At 49.5% G+C, this 23,455-nt stretch overlaps 1 protein-coding gene across 2 annotated transcripts in view; it reads left to right on the top strand.

Moving 5' to 3' along the window:
- Positions 1-17,038, top strand: part of Itgal (integrin subunit alpha L) — a 39,570-nt gene extending 22,532 nt beyond the window's left edge. For both annotated transcript variants that reach the window (XM_048454996.3, XM_048454995.3), the window contains exons 18-31: positions 745-834; positions 4,946-4,999; positions 5,152-5,222; positions 5,573-5,714; positions 8,132-8,242; positions 8,626-8,705; positions 8,801-8,887; positions 10,097-10,172; positions 10,446-10,559; positions 10,803-10,859; positions 10,951-11,049; positions 11,699-11,794; positions 12,387-12,497; positions 15,602-17,038. In XM_048454996.3, the coding sequence (XP_048310953.3) occupies positions 745-834; positions 4,946-4,999; positions 5,152-5,222; positions 5,573-5,714; positions 8,132-8,242; positions 8,626-8,705; positions 8,801-8,887; positions 10,097-10,172; positions 10,446-10,559; positions 10,803-10,859; positions 10,951-11,049; positions 11,699-11,794; positions 12,387-12,497; positions 15,602-15,769 (1,356 nt within the window). In that variant the 3' untranslated portion in view covers positions 15,770-17,038. The remainder of the gene's footprint in view (positions 1-744; positions 835-4,945; positions 5,000-5,151; positions 5,223-5,572; positions 5,715-8,131; positions 8,243-8,625; positions 8,706-8,800; positions 8,888-10,096; positions 10,173-10,445; positions 10,560-10,802; positions 10,860-10,950; positions 11,050-11,698; positions 11,795-12,386; positions 12,498-15,601) is intronic.
- Positions 17,039-23,455: the final 6,417 nt, after the last annotated feature.

Genomic DNA, 23,455 nt, shown 5'->3' with positions numbered 1-23,455 from the left:
TAGCCCAGGCTGGCCTGGAACACTAGGTAATCCTCCTGCCTCAACCTCTTAAGTCCTGGTATTACAAGCATGAACTACCACACCTGGACCAATTTAATAATGGTGTCTTAGTTACTTTTTTATTGCTATGAAGAGACACCATAGCCAAGACTACTTATAGAAGAAAGAGATTGTTAGAGACTGGCTTACAGTTTCAGAGGGTGAGTCCATGATCATCATGGCAGGGAACATGGCAGCAGGCAGGCACGGAGCTGGAGTAGCTGCCATTTTGCATCTGATCAACAAGCAAGAGGCAGAGAGAGATAGTGGAAATTACATGGACTTTTGAAATCTCGAAGCCCACCCTTAGTGACACACCTCCTTCAACAAAGTCACACCTCTTAATCCTTCCCAAACAGCACCACCAACTGGAGACAAACTATCCAAACATATGAGCCTATGGGGACATTCTCATTCAAACTACCACAAGTAGTTCAAGGGCTTCCATTACAATCCTGTGGGCCACTGAGGGACTAATTGGTGATATCTGTCAGTGAGGAATGAAAGCTTCTGCTGAGAAGCACATTATAAATACCTGGTACACAATAGCTGTATTTCGTGCATTTAAGTGTATGCAGTGGGGAGGGAGGGATAAGGTCTTAACACGTAACTATGTTACCACTGGTGGAGGACAGATGCCACAGGCTCTCAGGCAGGAGTGTGGCTCCCGTTAGAGTCCTCATCACTTTGTGTTCTCACCCTCAGATCTGCATTCAGGACCTCATCTCCCCTATCAATGTCTCTCTGAATTTCTCCCTTTTGGAGGAAGAAGGAACACCGAGGGACCAAAAGATGGTAAGATGAATGGAGGGCGGATGTTAAGGGAAGGCTGGAAACTTCGTCTTGAAACAATAAAGCTAATATGTGTTACTTAAGCAAGAAGGGGTTCATAGGAGTTTGTATTTAAAACTGCTTTGGGAAGAAGGTTGGGCAGGGTCTTCCTCAGGCTCTGAGGGCTCTGAGGAAGAAGAGATAATGGGTGGAGTCTGAAGGGTCTCTTCAGTGAAGCTGTTCCAGGTCCTGCTGGGCATCAGACATAACCACATTGCTTTTTAACTGTGTGGCATGCACTCCAGGGAGTATTGAATGAGGTTCTGTCCCACCCAGTCCTGCAGCCATTTAGACCCAAAGAAACACACAGAGGCCTACATTAATTATAAACTGGTTGGTCTATTAGCTCAGACTTCTTATTAATTCTTACATCTTACATTAACCCATAATTCTTATCTGTGTTAGCCATGTAGCTTGGTACCTTCTATCAGTGAGGCATTCTCATCAGACTTCCTCTGTGTCTGGGTGATGACTGCAGACTCAGTCTTTCCTCTTCCCAGGATTCTCCTGTTCTGGTTGTCCTGCCTATACTTCTTGCCTGGCCACTGGCCAATCAACATTTTATTAAACCACAACAAGTGACAAACCTTTACAGGGTACAAGACCATTGTCCCACAGCAAAGGAGAACTTCAGAAGGCCAGGCTTTGGGTCAGGCCTGTCTCTGATGTTTCAAAGACAAGGCACCTTAATGAGCCTTCTCTCCCTTCTGTATTCAATTCAATGTCCAATTGGGGTACTACATAGCTAGTGGGGGAGGTATCTATTCTAATTTCTAAGACCAGATACTCCCTGTGCAGCATCAGAAGTATGACATCCTCTTTCAAAATGCTTGATAGTTGGTTGCGCTGCTGAGAGGTAACAAGGTCTGGGGAAAGGTGACCTGGGAACCTGAGTGTCCCCACCCGTCTCTTGGGACTGTGTTTGTTCTCTCTCTCTCTCTCTCTCTCTCTCTCTCTCTCTCTCTCTCTCTCGGTTTTGTTTTGTTTTGTTTTGTTTTGAGACAGGGTTTCTCTGTAGCTTTGGTGCCTGTCCTGGAACTAGCTCTTGTAGACCAGGTTGGCCTCGAACTCATAGAGATCTGCCTGCCTCTGCCTCCCAAGTTCTGGGATTAAAGGTATGCACCACCAAAGCCCAGCGTAGAGTGTCTTCTTAGAGAGGTGCTTTCAAAGCTAGAGGAGGCCTGTGTGGTGACAGTTAAGCTCATTCTGTGCCTTTGGTGTCATATTGTGAGTGTGCCCCCGCCTGCCACCCCAATCCTGGGGATTGGAGGTAAGGGCAGGGCATTTACAAGAAACAAGCCCAGTGTACTGGCTGCTCCACATGCACCTGAGGCCCACTCTGTTCTATGCCCGCTCTGGGCACCTGTTCTGATGTGGTCCATAAGTCCTTCTGCCCTGGAGGAGCTCACAGCCTGCTGCCAGAGAAGCCATGGCCACAACCCTCTTCAATGGTGCTGCTGTCAAATTATAGGCCAGGCTGCCATAATGTATGTTAGAGATCTGAGGGGTAAGGCGAGTCTCCCCATAGAGGTGACCCAGAGGTCCCCAAGGAAGGAGAGGTAAGTGTTCACATAGACCATAATGTGGCATAGGCAAAAGACACTGGAGACCGTGGGACAATGGGCGCGAAGGGGAAGATGAGGTCAGATGGACTTAGGGTCTAGTTAAGGGCATTGTGGAAACATCAAAGAATTTTTATCGGGGAAAAGGAAATGTTGTACATTCATGAGCTTACATTTCTTCATATTTATTAATTTTATCTTATATGTGTGAGTGTTTTGCTTGCACGTATGTATTTGCATTACACATGTGCCCATGAAAGTCAGAAGTGAGCAGCAGGTCTCCTGAAACTGGAGTTTGGAGCTACCATTTGCATGGGTGCTGGGAATTGAACCCGGGTCCTCTGGAAGAGTGGTCAGTGCCAACTGCTGAGCCATCTCTCCAGCTCCTCATGGTGGCTTTAGTGCCAGTGTCAGAAACCAACTGAAACTTTATGTGAGCAAGAAGGAGTGTTGGCCAAGCCAGACGGAGGCACAGGCCGAGCTTCGTGTCTGTCTGTGTGCAGACACCTGGACACAGGCATCAAGACTCTTCCTCCCTCTCTTTCCTTTTCTCTCCCTTCCCCTCCTTCATATAGCCCAGACTGGCCTGGAACTTGCTCTGAAGCCCAGGTTGTCTTTGAACTCCTGGTACCTACTTCCATTCCCTAAATCCTAGCTTTCTTTGTATTGTGTGTAGCTTACTGCCCTTGTATTGTTCCTTTATCAGACTCCTGCCAACCAAGCAAAAGAGAGAAAGACCTTTCTGTTGTAGTGATCTTGTCTTATCCACACCCCTAACCCAATGCCAGGGGCCAGGCCTAGATCAGATCCATACCCAATATGTATGGAGGCAACCAAAGCCGCATAGGGCGGGACCAGATATGGGAGGAGATGTTGCTCCTGCCACATGGATATTTAAGTAGCTAAGTCCAGCACTGATGTGGGCTGCGCTGCAGCAGCGTGGACCTGAAGGGCAATGGAGGAGCAGTGGGATCTGGGGGAGAGGCGTGGAGGGAGGGAGGCTGCAGTCAGGCTCATAGAAAGAAAGCAAAGGAAAGAAAAGAAGTAGAGACTGTTCGTTAGGCAAGGGGTGGAAAGGACCCCCAGCAGCCCTAATGAGAACCCAGCCTATCAGAAGGGTACTTGAGGGCACAGTCAATGTCAGGCCTTCCTGGGAAATGCCATTAGTTCTGGGTTTTATAAGATGAGTAGATTAGGGAAAGGCAGCAGGGGCAGGATGGGATGTGGGGGTGATGTATGCTGATATGGTCAAGGAAGATGAGTGATGGACCTTGCTTCTTCCAGACAAATAGCTGAGGGGTCCTATGTGAATGCTGAGGTGGTGGGGATCAGTCAGCAGGGACCACTAGGCCTCTGTCCACATAAAGACGCTGGAGTCTTCTAGATGCAGCCATGGTAACTGCTGAAGTTAGGAATGAAGGGTCCCATTACCTTTAGAATATAATCCCAGTGCCCCAGCACCGCCCACGAGGCTCAATGGACCCTCTGAGCTGCTGCTCCTTCTGAAGTGCTGTACTCTGGTCCGTCCTGCTCCTGGGAGAGGCGGCTGCCTCTTGCCTCAGGGCCGTCATGACCTCTGACTCCCCCCTCTCTCTTTCTTTTCTTTTTAATGCACTAGTCAGCTGTCTGTTCTGGTAACAAGAACTTGAGAGAGAATTTTTAAAGAAGAGATGTTCCTTTGGTCTTAGGACCTCAGAGGTTTCAGCCCATGATTGTCAGTTGGCTCTGTTGCTCTGGGCTTATGATGAGCACATGGGGGGGATGTGCATACATCTCTGGAACGTAAAGAGAGAGGAGGACAGACTTGGGGTGCCAGTGTCAACTTCTGCCTCCAATAACAACATTCTTCAACTAGCTGTTCGCTCTTAGAGGCTCTGCCGCCTTCCAATTGCAGTATAGGCTGGGACCAAGCCCTTGACACATGGAGAGGTGGGCATTCTAGATCCAGATATAGCAGTTACAGGGACGCCATTGCATCAGGACACGTCTTTGTCCTGGTTAAGAGTCCTTTCTCCATGCTCTGAAGCTTCCTGTATGTGTCTCATCCTAACTCCTCCCCTGCTGTGGACATTGCTTGGACATTTCTCCGTGTGTTTTACAGTCAGACACATTACCCAGTGCCCAGTAGGGTTGGCAGGACTGAACTAGAGGAGAAGCTCAGGAAATGCTAGGGAAAATGGAGTCGGAGGGCAGGCCTCAGAGGATAGGGTGTTGGCAGAGGCAAACTACAGAGAAAGGGCCACTGGCAGGCAGGTGAGACCAGATGGTGGACTCCCAGGAGCTCCTGCCAAGGGTGGAACTGTATAGTCTGCCTTGTCCCAGCCCAGACAAAGGGAGGGAGACGCACCCCAAGCCTCATCCTCCCATTGTGAAGCTATCACCAGAGAAGGACCATGTACCTGCCTGTGGGTGTGGGTAGGGGTGTGGGAAGACCACAGTCATTCCAGATGAACCCCAAGGCTCTGTTATCCCCTCACCTGAGTACTCTGTCTTTACTCTTCCATGCTCAACAGGGCACAGACACGCAGCCCATCCTGAGACCTTCAATACACGCAGTGACAAAGGAGGTAAGAGGGAGGAGAGGCAGACCCGTGGGCATGGGGTCCCCGTCCCGGTCCCACCCTGCTGGGTCCGGGGCCTGAGCCTCCTGGGCCTGGGGTCGCCGTCCTGCCCTGCTGGGTCCGGGGCCTGAGTCTCCTTCCGGGTCCTGGCCTTTCAGATCCCTTTTGAGAAGAACTGTGGTGAAGACAAGAAGTGTGAGGCAAACCTGGCCCTGCTGTCCCCTCCCAGGTGTGTAAGCCTTTGTCCCTTGACCCCTTCTTGTCCAACTCCATCCTTCTGAGGTAGCTGCAAAGAATACCGAGGCAGTGCCGAAAGACGCTTCACTTATGGGCTGTGTCCACTAGGAAGGAGACGTCCTCTTGGGTCTCACCTTGCTTCTCTGGTCTCACCTTGCTTCTCTGAGAAAGGCAGTCATTATCAGTTTGCACGGGGATTATATAGTGTCAGGGCCCTGAACCTGACCATAGGATGGTGTCTATGGCCAGCCAGCTTCCTCAGTCTGAAGTCCTCACCTTATGCTGTCTCCTGCCATCTTGGCCCCCATGACTCTTTTCTGGTCACACTCTCCCATCCCCCAGTTCCAAAGTCCTGCAGCTGACTTCCTCTGCCAGCCTTGCTGTGGAGTGGACACTGAGCAACTCGGGAGAAGATGCTTACTGGGTGCAGCTGAGCTTGGGCTTCTCTCCGGGACTCTCCTTTCGTAAGGTGGAGATGCTTGAGGTGAGCTCCAAGGTACCACCTGCCTGAGTAGGTTCCTGCACTGGCTCCTGTTCCTGCAGTGAGCTTTGAGTAGGGCCTGAGTAGGTGGGACAGCAGCTAATGTGTAGGGCCCTGAGAGTCACGTCTGCATTCTCGGCCTGGTGATGTTCATTAAACTCTGGTCTGAGGCATAAGCTCTATGGGCTCTGAGTTCTCTTTTTTGAGCTCCCTGCCCCTACAACTGAGGCTAGGAAATTGGACTAGGGCTGGGGAGATGGTTCAGTCAGTAGGTAAAGGATCTGTCTTGCATACATGAAGACCTGAGTCTGGTCCCTATGTAAAAAGCTCACACATGTGTGCATTCTCATACACACACACACACACACACACACACACACACACACACACACACAAACTTAAAAAGTAAAATTAAAGGGACTACAGAGATAGTTTAGCACTTACGAGCATGGACTACTCTTCCAAGTAACCCAGGTTCAGTTCCCAGCATCCATATCGGGGCTCCCAACCACTGTATCTCCAATTCCAGGGTTCTGTTGCCTCTTCTGACTTTGGTGGGCTCCTTCATGCATGTGGTTCATGTGTGTGTGTGTGTGTGTGTGTATGTATGAATATATATGTATACATACAAATTCAACTACACACTCATGTACATAAAACAAGTAAGTATGTATGTATATTGTTTCGTTTTTTTGAGACAGGTTCTCACATGTAACTCTGACTGGCCTGGAACTCCTATGTAGACCAGGCTGGCCTTGAACTCACAGACATTCACCTGCCTCTGCCTCTGCCTCCCAAGTGCTGAGATTAAAGGTGGAAGTCAATGTGCTCAGCTAAAATAATGACTACTAAAAAAATAAAAACTAAATAAGAAGGAAAGAGAGAGAAAAGGCAGTGCATGAAAGAGGCTCTGGTGTCTTCCGTGCACTGGTGACATGAAATGACACGCATGCCCCAGCAGAAGGCTGACGTCACTTGTGTGGTGCCGTGCATTGTTTGGAAGAAGACTTTCAGGGTGCTGGCGCAGCAGGCATGGAGCCCTGCGTTCCTTCCAGCACTGAATACAGCTGGGAAGGGGGTGGTGCCTGCCTGTGTTTCCAGCGTTGAGGAGTGGAGACAGAGATGTGGGGGTACACGAGAAGGGCAAGCTCTCCTTTGCTGCGTGGTGAATCAGAGACAAGTCTGTGATACTGCTGAGTCTGGGGTACAGTCGCTCTAAGCAGACAGAACTTTTATGTTTCAAATACTGTTTTAAAAATCATAAGTGGTTACTATGGAAACTTGGAAATTACAGAGAAGTTCAAGGAGTTTATATGGACAGTTCACCAGCCACTGCATTTATGTCTGTCTGTCTGTGTGTATGTATTTGCAACACTGACAACTGAATCCATGGAGGGCCTTGAGCACATTAGACAATTTCTCTGTTCCTAAGCTAATCCCTAGTCAAGCAATTCCTGTTCCTATATTTTGTTATTATTCTTGTTTGTCCCTAAGTGTGTGGTTTTGTTTTTGTTTGTTTTATTTAATGTTCATGGGTATTTTGTCTGTGTGTGTGTCTGTGTGAAGGTTTCAGAAGCCCTGGAACTAGAATCACAGACAGGTGTGAGCTGACATGTGGGTGCTGGGAATTGAACCTGGGTCTCTGGAAGAACAGTCAGTGCTCGGAACTGCTGAGCCGTCTCTCCAGGGATTAAACAAGTTGAGACTTTTACCTTTTCTTTTATTTTTTCTGAGACAGATTTTTTTTTGTGTGTAGCCCTGGCTGTCCTAGAACTAGCTCTTGTAGACCAGGTTGGCCTCGAACTCACAGAGATCCGCGGCTTCTGCCTCCTGAGCGCTGGGATTAAAGGTGTGCGCCATCACCACCCGGCTTATCTTTTTTTAAAAGTGTGAATGTATGTAAGTTTTAACGTTCTAACCATCCCTAGGCATGCAGCTCTCTGACACCGAGTCTAGCTACACTGTCACACAACCATCTTTTCAGAACGCTTGCATCATCTCAAGCCTGCTGAACACTAGGTGCCGTTCCCTGTTCTTGTCTTCTGCCAACTTATTCTATACTGTTCTGGGAATTTACATATTAGAGTGCACATAGCAACAGGCTCACGACATGAGTCCTGCATATCTGGTTTATTTCACTTTACATGGCTTGTTTTCTTTAATATTGTATCTCAAGTTGCCCAGGTTGGACTCAGACTTTTGGGTTCAGACAGTCCACCTGCCTCAGCCTCTTGGGTAACAACAGCAGCTAAAGTCATGCACTGTGGGGTTCAGCTATGCCTTCCTCTTTGCCTCCTCTGGGTCTGCCTCTCTGAGCGTGTGTCATGGCAGAACACAGTCCTGAGAGCTACAAGCCATGAGAGTTAGTGGCCCCTGGGGGACCCTGGACCTTGTTCACCAAAAAGCTTCCTCATTCCCAGCCACACAGCCAAATACCTGTGAGCTGCCAGGAGCTGGCTGACGAGTCGAGACTCCTGAGCAAGACACTGGCCTGCAATGTAAGCTCTCCTATCTTCAAAGCAGGCCGACAGGTGAGTGTTGGGCAGCCCTCCCACAAGGACCTGAGCTGGCAAGCAGGGAGGAGATCTTGGCTCTGGGGAAGGGAGCAGGTGGTTGACCAGGAAAGGTCTATCTGCAAGAGTGTACAGAGCTGCTTTGCATCTCTGAGCCTGGATTTGGGATGAGACAAACCCGACTGGGTTAATTCATTTTGTGGCTTGCACACCTCACTCAATCCCCTAGAGCTTCAATTTCCTCATCGGTCCAGCGGGGATGAGACACCTCTCCAGTGCCAAAGAGGCAGGGAGCACACACTCCATGGTCACCGTAGGGCTGGTAGTCCCCCTGGAACCATGAGACACTCAGGTTACCCCTGAGAGTCCTCTGTCTTTTCTCATCTCTGCTTCCCTGCCAGGTCAGCCTCCAGGTGATGTTTAACACACTGCTCAACAGCTCCTGGGGAGATTTTGTTGAGCTGAACGGCACTGTGCACTGGTGAGCAGGATCGGCCGCGTGCCCAGGCTGGGGTGAGATGGCCAGGAAGCCCAGCTATGCTCTTTTAACGGCGTCCCTCTACCTTGTCCTTGCAGTGAGAACGAGGACTCAAACCTCCTGCAGGACAACTCGGCCACCACCCGCATCCCCGTCCTGTACCCTGTCAACATCCTTATTGAAGAGTGAGTGCTACTGAGCTCGGCCACCTGCTCCATCTACCCCAGGCTTCCCACCCGGGTGTCCTTGTCACCCAGGGTTACCCCCAGTGACATGCACTGTGAGGTTCACCCCCATCCCCAGCCCTCTTGCTTTTTGAATGTCTCAGGTTCAGTCAGAACTCATTCCCACCACAGCAGGCTTCAAGGTTCCAAAGTAGGAAACTTTTTCGGAGCTGTGTGTGACTCAGGTCAGCGTTCACCAGAGGAGAAGCGGACTGCTGGCTGGCTGGCAGCAGGCTCTCTCTCTCTGAAGTTTCCCTTACCCTGTGAGGAGCCTCACTACTCTGCACCCTAGTATTGAACACGGATCCCGAGAAGGCTGGTGCTTGCCCAGGGCCATGTGGCTAGGCGGGACTAAGCTCCAGTTTGTTTGATCCCAAAGCACTTGGCTGTGTCCAGTTGCGCTGGATTTCCTCCTTCTTGGGTTGTAGTGCTGGAAGAGAGGGTAGGAGCATTTCCAGAGTGACCTTTGCCCTCCAGCTCGTTAGCATCTAGTGAGAGCAGACTCATAGGTGAGTAGAGGACTCATGGCTCTCTAGTGGGATGTTCTGCTTACCATATAGAGAGCACAGTGGCTTTTGGAAGTTGACTCAAAGTGATGAGGACAGAGTCTGTGTCTGAGTTCAAGTCTCCAACACTTCTGAATGTAAGTTCAAGCAGGGTGGTGTTGATATGAAAGATGGGGGCAGGTGTTGGAGAGAGGGAAGGTTCATGAGAAAGTTGGCCTTGGCCTTGGCCTTCCAGGATGAGGGCCAGGAAGGAGACAGAACAGAGCATGGGCAAAGGCAAGGAGGCAGGGCTCAGAGAGGGAAAGCAAGTGGCAGCGTGTGCGAGACAGCAGTGAGAAGGCTGTTGGTGTGAGCAGGTGAGCTGCAGGTGGGGTGAAATCGCAGGAGGCAGAGGGCTTGCATGTGCAGAGGATACACAGGAGAAATGGTTATCTAGACAATGAGCTGAGCTGAGACCCTAATGAAGGTGGCATGTGGTAGTGAGGACATGACTCTCAAGATATGACCTTAATTCCAAAGCTTCAGTCCCGTCTCTCTGCTGGCCTTAGTAAGACCCCGTGACAAGGTGGAAGGAAGTCCCTGGCATGGTGTGGGAGGCTCAGAGGCTTCTCGGGGTCTGGACTGCTTTCTTCCACTTCCCATCTCTGTGCCCCTCTCCCCACAGCCAGGAGAACTCCACACTGTACACCAGCTTCACCCCCAAAGGTCCTAAGACCCAACAAGTCCAACACATCTACCAGGTATGAACTTCCATGGGAAAGTCCTTGAAGCCACACAGTCTTTTATTGTTTCTATGTTTTCATGTGTGTGGGTACTTTTCCTGTATGTATGTCTGCGCACCGCTTGTGTGTCTGGTGCCTGCACCAGGACAAGGCCGTGTGTGGTCCATCTTTATGTACCGCCTAGACGATAACAGGGCCTAGAGCTCACCCAGGTAGTGCCTTGGATGGCACAGGCTGGGCGGTGGTCGGGGTAGCTGCCATTCCAGCTTTTCAGTCTCTACTCTTTCCCAGGTGAGGATTCAGCCTTCTGCCTACGACCACAACATGCCCACACTGGAGGCCTTGGTTGGGGTGCCGCAGCCTCACAGCGAGAGCCCCATTACACACACATGGACTGTACAGCTGGTGGGTACCGCTCAGAAGAGGGCAGAGTGAGCTGGTCCGTGGCGGGGAACAACTACACTGAACTGCTAGATGTGGGAAGGGAATGTGGACGGGTGGACCCCAGTTCCATGGACTCAGTGATGTCTGAACTAGACAAGGGTTATCTGGGGGGGGATGCCTGAGTTCTGTGGGGGGGGTGTGCCTGAGTTCTGTGGGGGAGGAAGAAGTCTCAGACCTACTGAAGACCCCATCTCCAATTCCTAGGAGCCCCCTGTCACTTGCCACCGCGAGGACCTGAAGAGGCCATCCGATGAAGCTAAGGTATGTGTGTGTGAGCTGAGGAACCAGGCTGGAGGTGGGCAGTGAGCTGGGGATGGTGGGCCTCTCTGACTGGTGTTCTTGACCACAACAGTCTTGTCTGCCTGGGATTTTGTTCCGCTGCCCACTTGTCTTCAGGCAGGAGACCCTCATCCAAGTGACTGGGACAGTGGAACTCTCGGAGGAGATCAAGGTAGTGCCTGCTTGTAGCTGTCAGTGAGGAGTGTTGAGGATTCATTTGCCTTAGGAGTGATGGGGACAGGCTTCCTGCATGGGCTCCCTCTGGTCTCTTCTTAAATAGCACCCAGGCTTGCACAGCTGCAAATGAACAACAAACCACCTGGATTTGTTTGAAATTTATAGGGTTGTTTGTTTGGTTTTTGGGGGGGGTTGTTTATTTTTACTTTGGTTTTGGTTTTCTTTGGTTTTGGTGTTTTGAGACACAATTTCTATGTTACCCTGGAAGTATCTCTGTAGACCAGGCTGGCCTTGAACTCACAGAGAGGGGGTTCTGAGCGCTGGGATTAAAGGCTTGTGCCAGCACCTCCAGCTTTGTTTGCTTTTGAGTTAGAGTCTCACAGTATAGCCAGACCAGACTGCAACTTATGATATTCCAACGGTCACCTCCTGAGTACTGGGATGAGGGCCGTGTACCACAGTCGCCAAGGGTAGTTACGTGTTCTTTCTAGGAGACTCCCCTCTGATGCTAAGGAGCGATTGACACATTAGGCCATCGCAGTAGAGAAATAAGATGAGGCAGGGATTGGGTCCTCTCCTTCCCTGTGTAAGCGAGCACACGTCTGGGGTCTCGGGCCTGTCCTGACACTTTTCCCGCTCCACAGGCCTCCTCCACTCTCAGCCTCTGCAGTTCGGTCTCCATCTCCTTCAACAGCAGCAAGCATTTCCACCTGTATGGCAACAAATCCTCCATGGCTCAGGTACAGACCTCAGAAGCCTGAGAACCGACAGCAGAGAGGTCCGGGAACCCATGCAGGGCTCACAGGAGGGGGTCACATGGGAGAAGGGAAGTTCTGACCCCAGTCAGAGCCTCCTCTAACCCAAATCCTTGTGAGGTGGGAGGAAGCAAACCAAATGCAGGGTCACTTGTCTGAGATGTCACAGATGCGGGTGTCTGCTAACGATCAGCGCAATGGTACCTTAGCAAGGGGCCACCAGCTCAGCCATGAGCACAGAAGCCCAGGGTTAGGGGATTAGGCGATTCAATGTGGCCAGAAGATGGGTTTAAACCCAGAAAGCAGGTTCTTCTGGGCTCTGAGAGGCCAGCTGAGGTGCTTCCCCCTGGCAAGCCATGGCAAACCATATAAGTCTCAGGGCAGCCTGCGGTTCATGTGGCCAAGTGACTGGGGAGGGCAGTGGGTGACCCATTTATAGAAAAGGCTCTGTGGCCAGAGCCCAAATGCTATGATGCAACTCACACATAAGAAATAAGACTGGGAATGGATGGTCCAGGCACACAGGGGCGTTTAGAGTGGGGGGGGGGCTCTCCCACCATCTAGCTCTTGTCCCCAGGTCCTCATGAAGGTTGACGTGGTCTACGAGAAGGAGATGACGCACCTGTATGTGCTCAGCAGCATTGGGGGGCTGGTGCTGCTCTTGCTGATTTTCCTAGCGCTCTACAAGGTAGGAACTTTTAGTGATTAAGCATTGCCAAGACAGCTAAGGCCAAGGGGGAGGAGGGTGCTGGCAGGCACCAGGGAGGAGCATACTGGACCGCGGAGTAAAAGCCACAGACTAAGCCTCAGCTCACCCCATTCTTCTTCAGCTAGGGCTGTAAGACTCAAAGAACAAGTGAGGGAGAGTTCGCTGTTACTCAGCTCAATGCAGGCCCCATCAGGACTAGGGTGAGGGGGGAAAGAGAAGAAGGTATGCATATACTGAGAACCTTTCTGGTACCAGCTACTGTTGAGAAATGATATAAATATGGTCCCCACTCATATGAGTTCACAGTCAACATACAGGAACACAGATGGGAGTGAGCACAATGAAGCCTATACCAGGACCCGTGTATTCTGGAACATGTAACGGAGGTGCCTGACTCAGGCTGGAGGACCTGGGGGCGTCACCAAGAAGAGGCAGCATTTGAACTGAAATCTCAACAAGAAGTAAAAGTTAGGAATAGAGAGGGCCAGAGGACAGGTGTTCTCTTGGAAAGGCTCCAGAGTTTCAGAAAAGAAGCCCACTGCAACGGCCACACTGCAGTCCCGGCTCTTGGGGGTCAGAGGTAGACTCCGCAAGCTCAAGGTCAGCACTAGGTGCCTATGCAGACACTGTCAAAAGCTAAGGGAGAGGGGCTGGAGAGATGGCTCAGAGGTTAAGAGCACTTGCTGCTCTTCCAAAGGACCCAGGTTCAATTCCCAGCACCTACACGGCAGTTCACAACTGTCTGTAAGTTTCAGGAGATCCAACATCCACACACAGACATGCATGCAAGTAAAACACCAATGCATATACAATTTTAAAAAAAGGGAGAGAGGCAAAAACAGAGTAGAGCCACACAGCCTGCGGGGCTTGCTTCCCACTAAACATCTTGTCCTGATGTCTCCCTTGCTATGGCCACCATCAGCTCTGCCTCCTCCTCCTGAACTTGGCTAGTTTTCTGCCCCATCTTCTATTTTACACCTTCCCTGTTAGGACCATGGAAGCTCCATGCCGTAGACGGTTTCTTGTTTGCATCTGTCTAAACCACATGACAGAACAGCTGCTGTTAACACTCCCCACACTCGTCCAAATAGTGTTAGAGTTAATTCTCAGAGATGGAGACACTGGAGCACACACACACACACTGAAGCCGCAGGGCGACTGGTAATGAAAAGTCCCCAGACTATCTTGATACAAAATATACAGCTTTAATAAACAGAAGTAAGACTTACAACAGCTAACACCAGAATCCAAACGATCCGCCCGGACGCAGGAGCCAGGCGAAAAAAGGGGCTAGCGGAGCTTGCTAGGTTTATAGGCAGGCTTTAGCCTGAGGGCGGCGCGCCCCAAAAACAGAATGTGATTGGCTGAACTCCCCTATCAACACACACACAATTTAAGTTTCCAGGAGACTGTGCACAGCACATAATTTAGCACTACACAGCTGGGCGGTGGTGGCGCACGCCTTTAATCTCAGCACTTGGGAGGCACAGGCAGGTGGATCTCTGTGAGTGTGGGGCCAGCCAGGTCTACAGAGTTCCAGGACAGGCTCCAAAGCTACAGAGAAACCCTGTTAAATAAATAAATAAATAAATAAATAAATAGCACTATACTATTGATACTCCCTAGTAGAAGATATTGTCAAATTACCCATCTGAGATCTAAAATTGGCAAGCACACAGAAGGCCCTGGGCTCCGGTTTTAGCACTGAAAAAAAAATCATCCACTTAAAAGATTAATACATGACATATACAAGCATGCATGCATACATACACACGCATGCACACACACACGTGTGCATGTATAATATATATGTGTGTGTGCGTGCGTGTGCAATATATATATGTGTGTGTGTGCGTGCGTGTATAATATATATGTGTGTGTGTGCGTGTGTAATATATATATGTGTGTGTGTGCGTGTGTGTGTGTGTGCCTGTGTACACCTTATATATGTAAGGAACCCACAGAGGGAGGTTAGGAAGACTCAGATCTCCTGGACTTACGGGAGGTGCCGGGACCTGAACCCAGAGGTAGGTGGATCTCTGTGAGTTCGAGGGTAGCCTGGTCTACAAGAGCTAGTTCCAGGACAGGCTCCAAAACTACAGAGAAACCCTGTCTCAAACAACAACAGCAACAACAACAAAGAATAAATTACCAAACTTAAAGCTTTTAAAAGTAGTTATGAGATTTAAAAAAATATCTATTTCTTTAATTTTATTATTTTCTGCGGGAAATGGAGGGAGCAAGATCTTACCATGTAGCCCTGGCTGCCTAGAACTTCTGGTGTAGGTTAAGCTGCCTTGAACTCATAGAAACCCTCTTCCTCTGACTCCAGAGTGCTAGCATTAAAGGCAAGCACCACCACACCTAACAGAAATGGCTTTTATTTGTGGGCTGGAGAGCTGACTCAGTGGTTAAGAGAACTTGTTGTTTTTGCAAAGGACCCAAATTCAATTCCCAGTACCCACATGGAGGCTCACCGCCTTCTCACACACCATGCACACAAAACACTCATACATACAAAATAATAATAATAATAATAATAGATCTAAACATTTTTTAAAATTTCCTGCAATTGGTAGTGTTAGTGGAGTGGAGGCCGGTCATTCATTTCCCAGCTGCCCAGACCCAAAATAATCACACAGAAACTATTAATTGCAATACTGTTTAGCTAATAGTTTAAGCATATTTCTATCTAACTCTTATATCTTAAATTAACTCATTTCCATTATTTTATATTTTACTACGAGGCCTGTGGTTTACCGGCAAGGTTCCAGGTGTTTGTCTCTTGTGCGGCTGCATGGCTTCTCTTTGACTCCACCTTCTTTCTCCCAGCATTCAGTTTAGTTTTCCCATCTAACTCTATTCCGCTAAGCCATCAACTGAAATAGCTTTATTCATTAATCAATAAAAGCAACCTATATACAGAAGGACCTCCCACACCATGGGAGGTGTCCTCAAAGCACCGTCCTCAAAGCAGCTGCCGTGTAGCTGCAGTGTATCTTATTTGGTGGCACAGGGCGTCCTCACGTCTTGCAGGGGCTGCTGGTCTCTGGACGTTGGCCCACTCTGTATGTTTCTGGCAGGTTGGCTTCTTCAAACGGAACCTGAAGGAGAAGATGGAGGCTGATGGAGGTGTCCTGAACGGAAGCCCTGGCGAAGACGCGGACCCTCTGGCAGCGTCTGGAGAAGAGACCAAAGATCCGGGCTGCTTAGAGCCCCTCCATGAGGGGGACAAGGACACTGAGGCCTAGGTCTGGTACTCCGACAGCCCAGGACTAGACTTGAGAACACCGGCACCAACCAGCTTCAGTCACATGACTCTGTGTATCCTTACCCTTGGCTAGTCATGGCTGTTCCTAGCCATAAGTTTCCCTGTTGTGGGCATAGAGCTCATTCCTACCTTATCTACAGGTAAATGAGATAAGACTTTGCAGAGGGAGGCAGGGGGCCAGAGGTGAAGCCCTGTCTTCTGCTAGCCTGCCTTACCGGCCCCCAGGGAGAATCTTTGGTCTAAACTTGGAGACACTGTCATCTCAGGATCCCATTACACTCCTGTCCTCGGATGTCCCAGCCTTCTGGATCTGCCACACGCTCTCTCCTGCCTAGGGTCTAGCCTAGGCTCTGCTGACAGACTGCAAATCCCACCTGTGCCACCTCATTGCTACTGCAGCTGCCTTCTTCTTGAGTCAAAGACAAAATTCTTGATGAGCCCTAGAAGACATTGCAAAAGCAGGCCCAGTGGCCCTCCCAGCCTCTGCTGGAGATGACCTGCCTGTTTCCCACGTTTCTTTCCTGCCGCTCTCTCCCAGCCTGCAGTCACTTTCCTGTGTCCTCTTCCACCTGGAACATTCCTGCCTCCCCCTGTCCTGGCAAGGGAGGTTCCACACTGCGAGCGAGCATCGCACCAGCCTGCACTTGTCTCTTGTCTCCCAGGCTGTGTTCGTCCTCTCTTGGATGTTTTAATTCCTGCCTCCCAGTGAACCCCTTGAAGTTAGTGCATCCATATCTATCCTGTTCACCTTGTGGATCTCTGGTGACATCACAGGGTAGGGATGTAGGAGGTGCTTGATACCGTTTCATTAAATTGATGATGAAGGCTGTGGTAAGATAGAGAAACGGGATGGACGAGCCCCGGACATTGCATCCTTGCAGCCTCTGCTGTCCAGACTCCTTCACACCCTGCCCAGTCCCCCAGCTCCCACACAGAAGGAGCTCAAGAAGCCCCCAGCACAAAGCACACACATGGTGGTTTGAATGAGAGATGCCTCACACAGGCATCTGAACACTTGGTCCCCCGCTGGAGGGACTGTCTGGGAGGTTGTGGGGAGGCGCGCCTTGCTTGAAGAAGTCTGTCTAGGGAGGAGCCTTACCCCGCCTGCAGTTCTCGCTCTGCTCTGTGCTGACAGCTGCTGTGCCCTCTTGCTTCCTTCTGTCTTGCCAGTCGCTGGCTGCTGTGCCCCCCGCACTGTGATAGACTCTTACCCTCTGGAACCATGAGCCCAATAAACTTTCTTCTGTAAGTTGCCCTGAGTGTGATAGTCTATCACGGCAACAGAAAAGGAAGGAACACGGCATGCCTGCATCATGTGTGAAATTATGTAAGTGTGGGATTACGGCCAGTTCTGATGGTCCCGTGCTGGGCCTGGCTCAGCATTCCAGCCTAGCTCATAGGAAAGGAATATATTCCTCTCACATGTTTACCAAGTAGAACCACAATTGTTAGCTCTGCCTCTTTTCTCCTGTATTAGGTTTTGTTTTCTCTGCTTGATTTTCTGCAGCAGCTGCTGCAATAAAGCACCCTAACAAAAGCAGCTTCCAGGAGAAAGGTTTGTTTTGCCTTGTGCATCCAGAAGGGCTGTGAGCGACTGTGGCAGAGGAGCCAGGAGCCAGGATCATGAATGTTGTCCCACTGCATGGGCAGTTTGGAAGCAGAGAGCCAACAGGATGTGGAGGAGGATATAAAAACTCAGAACCCACCCCTGACCCACTTCCTCCAGTGAGGCTCCGCCTCCTGAAGGTCCCATATCCTTCCTAAACAACATCACCAACTGGGGACCAAGTCTTCAAATACACAAGCCTTCACAGAGGTCTTCTCACATTCAGATCTCGACATGCCTCTCTGCCTTTGCCGTCATGACCCTCAGGCAGCTAACCCTGACCTGCAGCTAACATTGTGGGTTAATTCTAAATGGAAGCATAGGAAAGAGACTAAATGGAAGAAGAGGCTAAGCAATGGGCAGTTTTTTAGGATGTGGGAGTAAATGTGGAGAGATGGCTCAGTGGTCAAGAACACATATGCTCTTGCAGAGGACCTGAGTCCAGTTGCCAGCACACATGTTAGGCAGCTCCCAACTGCTTAAAACTTGGGTCCAGGGGGATGTAAGACCTCTGGTGTCTGTGGACACCTGCACTCTCAGATACAGACCCAGCCACACAGACACATAATAAACCTTCAAAATAGAGTCATATATGCTGGGAATTATGCTACCACCAGTAATTGCAGCACTGGGAGACTGAGGCAGAAAGATCTAGAGTTCCAGGCCACCCTGGACTATCTGACCAAACTGAAAAAGATGGGAAAATTAGGGGCTGAAGGTACAGCTCAGTGGTAGAGAGCTTACCCTGTGCTCATGAGGCCCTGGCTCTGTGTGTGGACTGAGAAAGGCAAGAGAGGCAAGAGGGCTCTCATCTTGTATTTAAAGCAAGAATGGAAGCCATAGAGATCTAGAAGCCATAGAAGGGTTCAGTCACTAATCCTCTTCTGTGGTCAGTAGAGCCCACAGAGAATGGATCTCAGCACAGGAAACGAGAAAACTCTGCACCCATATAAACAAGGCAGGCAGAGAGAGATTCCCTAGGCAGTGTTGATGGTCTTCTACCTCAAGGAGGTAAGTGGACATTTCCAAGTCTGGCATGAAAGACACAAGGCCATCATTCAGTTTGTCTGAGCCTACCAGTCTGATAGCTCCATCTGCAGAAAGGCAGGGTAAGCAGAGGTCTGTTCTCGTTCTTAGACTCCCTGGTCCAGCATGCTCTTCCCTGGTCTCTGTCATTGTGTCTCCTTTTGGCAATGCTTAACCATCATGCAGAGCCTAACATTCTCTCCATCTACACCAGCCTTTGCTTGATATGACCCCATGGAATCATGGGAAGGGCTCATTAATAAGACACAAACAATAAGAAGTGAAACCATTTTTCCAGAAAGAGGAGAAAATGTGTTTTGTTTTAAATACATTCTATTTAGAGAGGAGAGAGAGAGAGAGAGAGAGAGAGAGAGAGAGAGAGAGAGAGAGAGAGAGATAATAGGGTGTGTGTGCCCACAGTACATTCTTGGAGGTGTCCAAGGACCTTTACACTCTGTAAAAAGCTTAAGAGATGCTTAGCAGTGAGGAGAGCACACTGCTCATGGGAGAATCCCAGCATCCACATCAGGAAGTTCACAACTGCTCATAAATCCAACTCCAGGGAGATCCAACACTCCTAGCTTCAGGGCACATCCACACAAAGACATATATCTATAAGTTTTTAAAAGTATTGAGGAATCCCAAAAGCCTTTTTGACATGCATTAGATCTCTTGTACTTATTAAGTTAGAAGTTAAAATGGATACTACAACACCTTTGTTCTGGCTAGTTTTATGTCAACTTGATCCAAGCTAGAAGACAAGGCAACCTCAGTTGAGGAATTGCCCCTACCGCATTAGCCTGTGGACAAGCCTGCGGTGCATACTCTTGGTTGATGATTGGTGTGGGAGACCTAGTTCACTGTGGGCACTGCCACCCCTAGACTGGTGGTCTTGGATGCTACCAGAAAGCAAACTAAGCAACTCAAGGTGAGCAAGCCAGTAAACAGTACTCCTCCACGGCCCCTGGATCAGTTCTTGCTCTGACTTCCCTGGATGATGAGCTACAGGCTGTAAGATGAAATAGACCTTTTTCCTCCCAAAAGCTCCTTCTGGTCATAGTGTTTTATTAGAGCAAAGAAACCTTAACCAAGACAACCAGTCAATCCCTCATTTTGTGAGCTACCAGAATAAAGGCATATGTCAGCACATGTCACGTGGGCCCTAGAAAATCTTTCCCTTGAAAGAGAAAGAGAATGAAGAGGGTAAAGGACAGTGTGGCATAGTGGTGCACACCTGTAATCTGAGCAATGTGGGTGACAGAGGCAGGAGGGCAGTGAGTTCAAGTCCTGCCTGCTCTGCACAGAAATTCCCAGAGGACGTAAATGGAACCAAACATGGTGGCTCATTTTTCTAATCCCGGTATTCGGGAGGTAAAGGTAGGCAGATGTCTGTGGTTTGAGGTCAGCCTGGTTTATATAGTCAGTTCCAGGCCGGCTGGACTATGTAGTGAAACTCTGACTCAAGACTTTACACGGTGCTGTGAACATTAAAGATGACAGCTGCTCACTGCTGAGCCCGTTCTCGGTCTGTGCTTGCCAACAGGACCAAACAGCAGCCATTCCCCTGTGTGGGACGGTGTACCACAGGGCAGTATGTGGGACCCTGAACAGCTAGACCTACTGTTGGACCAAGAGTTCTCAGAGTTGTCATGACCTTGCTGTGGAATCTTGGGAAATGTGCCCTGACCCAGCTGTTCTGCTGCAGATGGACTCCAGAGGTCCCCTAGGAGCTGCACGGAAGCAGGAAGTGGAGTCTGAACAACCCTGTCCTCACTCAGTTGTTTGACCTGTTTTTACATAGAGTCTGACCTCTATCCTCCGGTTTCATCTCTGCCAACTCAACCAACCACAAGTTAAAGGTGCTCATGACTCTAGGGTCATAGTTTAGTGGTAGGTGAGCGTCTAGCACACTTGAGGCCCTGGGTTTTATCCTCAGCACCATCAAAAATTTGCATTTGTACCAAATGTACACTGAATCTCCCTTCTCATCATTATTCCTTAATATAACAGCTGATAACACTTACACTGCATTAGTTTTTAGAAGAATCTAGAAATAGGTTAAAGTGGAAGGGGGTGGGGACAGAGCACTTGTCCAGTTTACAAGAGGCACTGTGTTCATTCCCAGTGACACAAGCGATCAGTGTAACGGAGGGTAGATCTAAGTCACCCACAAGTTCTATGCCATCTTTGTGAGGGGACTTGAGCATCCTGTGGTTTTGGTGTCATAGGGTGAATTTAGAATCAACCCCACTCCCAGATACCGAGAGACAAATAATACAAAGGACCTACGCACACAAAGCCGTTTCTTTTCAACAACCACCCAACCCTTTGCTGTTCGAGGGCTTACAAGCATGTTTGAAGGCTGAATTTAAAACCTGTTCTAGGGGGCTCAGAGGTTAAGAGCATTTGCTGCTCTTGCAGAGGACAGAGTTCTGTTCCCAGAACACACATGGTGGCTTTACAACCACCTGTAACAATTCCAAAGGATCCGATGTCCTCTTTTGGCCCCCTGAAGTATCAGGCACACCATGTGGTCCACACGCATGCAAGTAAAATCTCAGAGACATAAAAATAAAAACAAAATAAAATATAAAGATTCATTTTATAAAAGAAAAATAAGTTTAAAAAACCTGCACCGGGAGCCAGCAAAACAGCCCAGAAGGTGAAGGTGTGTCACTAAAACTCTTCCCCAGGTAGGTATAAACGCATACCCTTGCCCCTCCTAAGGTCCCAACCAACAAACTCAGGCACTGTTCCACAATAGTCATCCTAGGAACCAATGAGTTTAAGGGCCTTCCTTCCAGAGCATAGCTGAGGGTTACCTACAGAAATGTGGGTGCTCCTCCCAAAAACAAGGCTGCAAGCAAAGTCTAACCTAGCAGGGATGTTGACTTTCCCACGGTTACACACACAGAGCATCACCTGTCTCAGACTTTCCCAGCCTATGTAGTCCAGCCTCTGATACCACGTGCAACTGTGGCACAGTCATATGCAACAGCTGGTATGGCACAGCTGGGCACTCAGGTGAGGGTCCCCGGCCCTCCCCGCCCCTCTGTGAGGGTCCCCGGCCCTCCCCGACCCTCTATGAGGGCGTGTCAACAGTCAAGTTCAGCTGGAAAGCTTTTTCGAAAAGCTCTTTTTGGGCTCAGCTGGACTTCTGAAGATGGAGCCTGTTTGGCTCAGGGTATAACCATTGTAAAGGTACCTGCTGCCAAGCCTAATAACTTGCCTTAACTCCTGGGACCACACAGAGGAGAGAGAGAACAGACTCCTGCAAGCTGTCTTCTGACCTCCACAAGTGAGCCACACACAGCCATGTCATGTCCATGCCTACATATACACACACTCTCACATACAAACACACAAAATGAACAATGGATTTAAGAATAAAAATCTAGGTGCTGAAGAAGCGGCTCGGTGGTTAAGAACTTGGTGCATTAACCGTTAGGGAGAAACGTTGGGCTGAGGAAAAAGCATTCCTTGCTTACAGTGGGTCCAGGTTCAGTTCTTAGCACTCACACGGTGAAATGGCTTTCATTTGGGAGGCAGAGGTAGGTGGATCTCTGTGCATTTGAGGCCAGCTTGATCTACATAAAACATACCAGGGCATCCAGGGCGACATAGACAGACCATGTCTCAAAAGATAAAATAAAATAAGAAGCCAGGTATAAAGTCTTTGGATATAGCTCCACTGGGTACAGAGCTGAAGATGTCAGTAACTGGAAGGCATCTAAGCAGGGTGCTACTTTAATTGTGACACTCCCTTGCCTTGGTTCAACCCCCAGCTTCTATAATCTGGGTGTGGTGCTGCACACCTGTACTCTTAACACTCAACAGAATCCAACAGCCAGATCTTGAGTATGAGGCCAGCGCTAGTGACATACCATTTTAGGAGAAAAAGGAGGAGCAAAAGGAGCAGGGAGGAAAAAGGGAAGGGGGCGGCTGCAGTGGCAGCTGAGCAGTGGCTGCTTGCATGAAGTTCATAAAGGTCTTTAAATTACTGTAAGATTTCACTTGAACAACAACGGTCTATTTCCAAAAGTACTTTCGACTTTGAAAACGAGGCTAACGGAACTGAACCAGAATGTCCCTTCCAGAGTTGCAGATCATGACGTTCCAAGTTATTTGTTCTTTATAAGTTTGAAGGCCTGAAGATGGGAATGACACCAGGACCCAAAGACCAAAGACACTCAAATGCGCCCATGTGGCCCAGCTCTAGGCAGAGGTGGAGCTAGGTAAGTGTAGTATGTCAAATCTGGTCTTAGCTGCATAGCAACTGAGAAACCTCTGACCTCTGTGACTGTGTCCTCTTCTGTGAGGTGGAGCAAACCTCAGGGGGCTCCATCAGGCCCCCCTGTAGGCATTCACTCAAAATGTGCCCCCAATAGCAGCATTCCCAAGGTGTGACCCTGTCCTCCTCTGCTAAGGCCACAAAAGTCCATATCCCAGTATCCTCCAGTCTCACTGATCTTAGATCTGCGTCAGTTCAAGTCTGGAACTTGGATGGAAGAGCAGGTAGGGCAAGGTGGTCTCTTCAGTTGATACAGGGTTTCAGAGAAAGCAGACCTGTGACCAACCGATCCCAGTTGGCCAGGCAATGAGGAATGGTCAAGCAGGTACTCCCCTTTTTGGGCGGGACTGAAGTGTGAAGCTGCCTGCTCTGGTCTCAGGAGCCTAGGGAAGTGCTGACTGGGGATGTAGGGTGGGGTTAAGCCAGGTGTGACAGCAAACAACTGTACCTAGGTATGAGCACCCTGGTGTTTTCTGGCCTAAGCACAGATCCGTTGTTTAGAAAGAGTTGAGGACTTCCTCACCCCTCCCACAACCAGTCACTCTGAATGTATGCAGCATGTAAGAGCATGGACATGAACTTCGGTGTCCATGGGCAAATAAATCATGCCCTGAACTCTGGCTGCTAAGATCCCACCCAACCACTGAGCACAAAAGATTTCTGAGGCAAGACCCAGAGCTGCAGTTCTGACTGGTGTCTCCCACTGTTCAGGGAACTGTCCACAGACACATCTTAGGGACAAG

The sequence above is a fragment of the Myodes glareolus genome, chromosome 7, assembly GCF_982192425.1.
Source record: "Myodes glareolus chromosome 7, mMyoGla1.1, whole genome shotgun sequence".
NCBI classification, from domain to species: Eukaryota; Metazoa; Chordata; class Mammalia; order Rodentia; family Cricetidae; genus Myodes; species Myodes glareolus.
This window is presented reverse-complemented; position numbering and strand designations above follow the sequence as displayed.